The sequence below is a fragment of the Octodon degus genome, unplaced genomic scaffold (assembly GCF_000260255.1).
Source record: "Octodon degus isolate 3935 unplaced genomic scaffold, OctDeg1.0 scaffold00023, whole genome shotgun sequence".
Classification (NCBI taxonomy): Eukaryota; Metazoa; Chordata; class Mammalia; order Rodentia; family Octodontidae; genus Octodon; species Octodon degus.
The window spans coordinates 17,570,221-17,571,369 of record NW_004524599.1 but is presented as its reverse complement, the minus strand read 5'-3'; the positions used below and the strand labels follow the sequence as shown (position 1 = coordinate 17,571,369).

The 1,149-nt window shown below is 72.4% G+C and overlaps 1 protein-coding gene across 1 annotated transcript in view; it reads left to right on the top strand.

Annotated features, from left to right (window-relative positions):
- The first annotated feature begins 6 nt into the window (after nt 1-6).
- Foxc1 (forkhead box C1) overlaps nt 7-1,149 on the top strand; it is a 2,459-nt gene continuing 1,316 nt past the window's right edge. Inside the window, exon 1 of the mRNA XM_004628409.2 lies at nt 7-1,147. Coding sequence (XP_004628466.1) covers nt 69-1,147 — 1,079 coding nt within the window. The 5' untranslated portion in view covers nt 7-68. The remainder of the gene's footprint in view (nt 1,148-1,149) is intronic.

Genomic DNA, 1,149 nt, shown 5'->3' with positions numbered 1-1,149 from the left:
GGTTCCTCCGCGGGCGCGGGCTCGGCCCGGCCGGGCAGGGCGCGGAGCGCGCGGAGGCAGCTGAGGCCATGCAGGCGCGCTACTCCGTGTCCAGCCCCAACTCCCTGGGAGTGGTGCCCTACCTCGGCGGCGAGCAAAGCTATTACCGCGCGGCGGCCGCGGCGGCCGGGGGCGGCTACCCGGCCATGCCCGCGCCCATGAGCGTGTACTCGCACCCGGCGCACGCCGAGCAGTACCCGGGCGGCATGGCGCGCGCCTATGGGCCCTACGCGCCGCAGCCGCAGCCTAAGGACATGGTGAAGCCGCCCTACAGCTACATCGCGCTCATCACCATGGCCATCCAGAACGCGCCCGACAAGAAGATCACCCTGAACGGCATCTACCAGTTCATCATGGACCGCTTCCCTTTCTACCGGGACAACAAGCAGGGCTGGCAGAACTCCATCCGCCACAACCTCTCGCTCAACGAGTGCTTCGTCAAGGTGCCGCGCGACGACAAGAAGCCGGGCAAGGGCAGCTACTGGACGCTGGACCCGGACTCCTACAACATGTTCGAGAACGGCAGCTTCCTGCGGCGGCGGCGGCGCTTCAAGAAGAAGGACGCGGTGAAGGACAAGGAGGAGAAGGACCGGCTGCATCTGAAGGAGCCGCCGCCGCCAGGCCGCCCGCCCGCGCCCGCGCCCCCTGAGCCTGGGGACGGCGCCGCGCCGGGCCCGCAGCCGCCGCCCGTGCGCATCCAGGACATCAAGACGGAGAACGGTACGTGTCCCTCGCCACCCCAGCCCCTGTCCCCCGCCGCCGCCGCCGCGGCCGTGCCCAAGATCGAGAGCCCAGACAGCAGCAGCAGCAGCCTGTCGAGTGGGGCCAGTCCCCCCGGCAGCCTGCCGGCCGCGCGCCCGCTCAGCTTGGACGGGGCGGACTCGGCGCCGCCAGCGCCCGCGCCGCACCCGGGTCCCGGCTTCAGCGTGGACAACATCATGACGTCGCTGCGGGGGTCGCCGCAGGGCGCGGCAGCTGAGCTGGGTTCTGGCCTCCTGGCGTCTGCGACGGCGTCGTCGCGCGCCGGCCTCGCGCCCCCGCTGGCGCTGGGCGCCTACTCGCCCGGCCAGAGCGCGCTCTACAGCTCCCCCTGCAGCCAGAGCCCAGGCG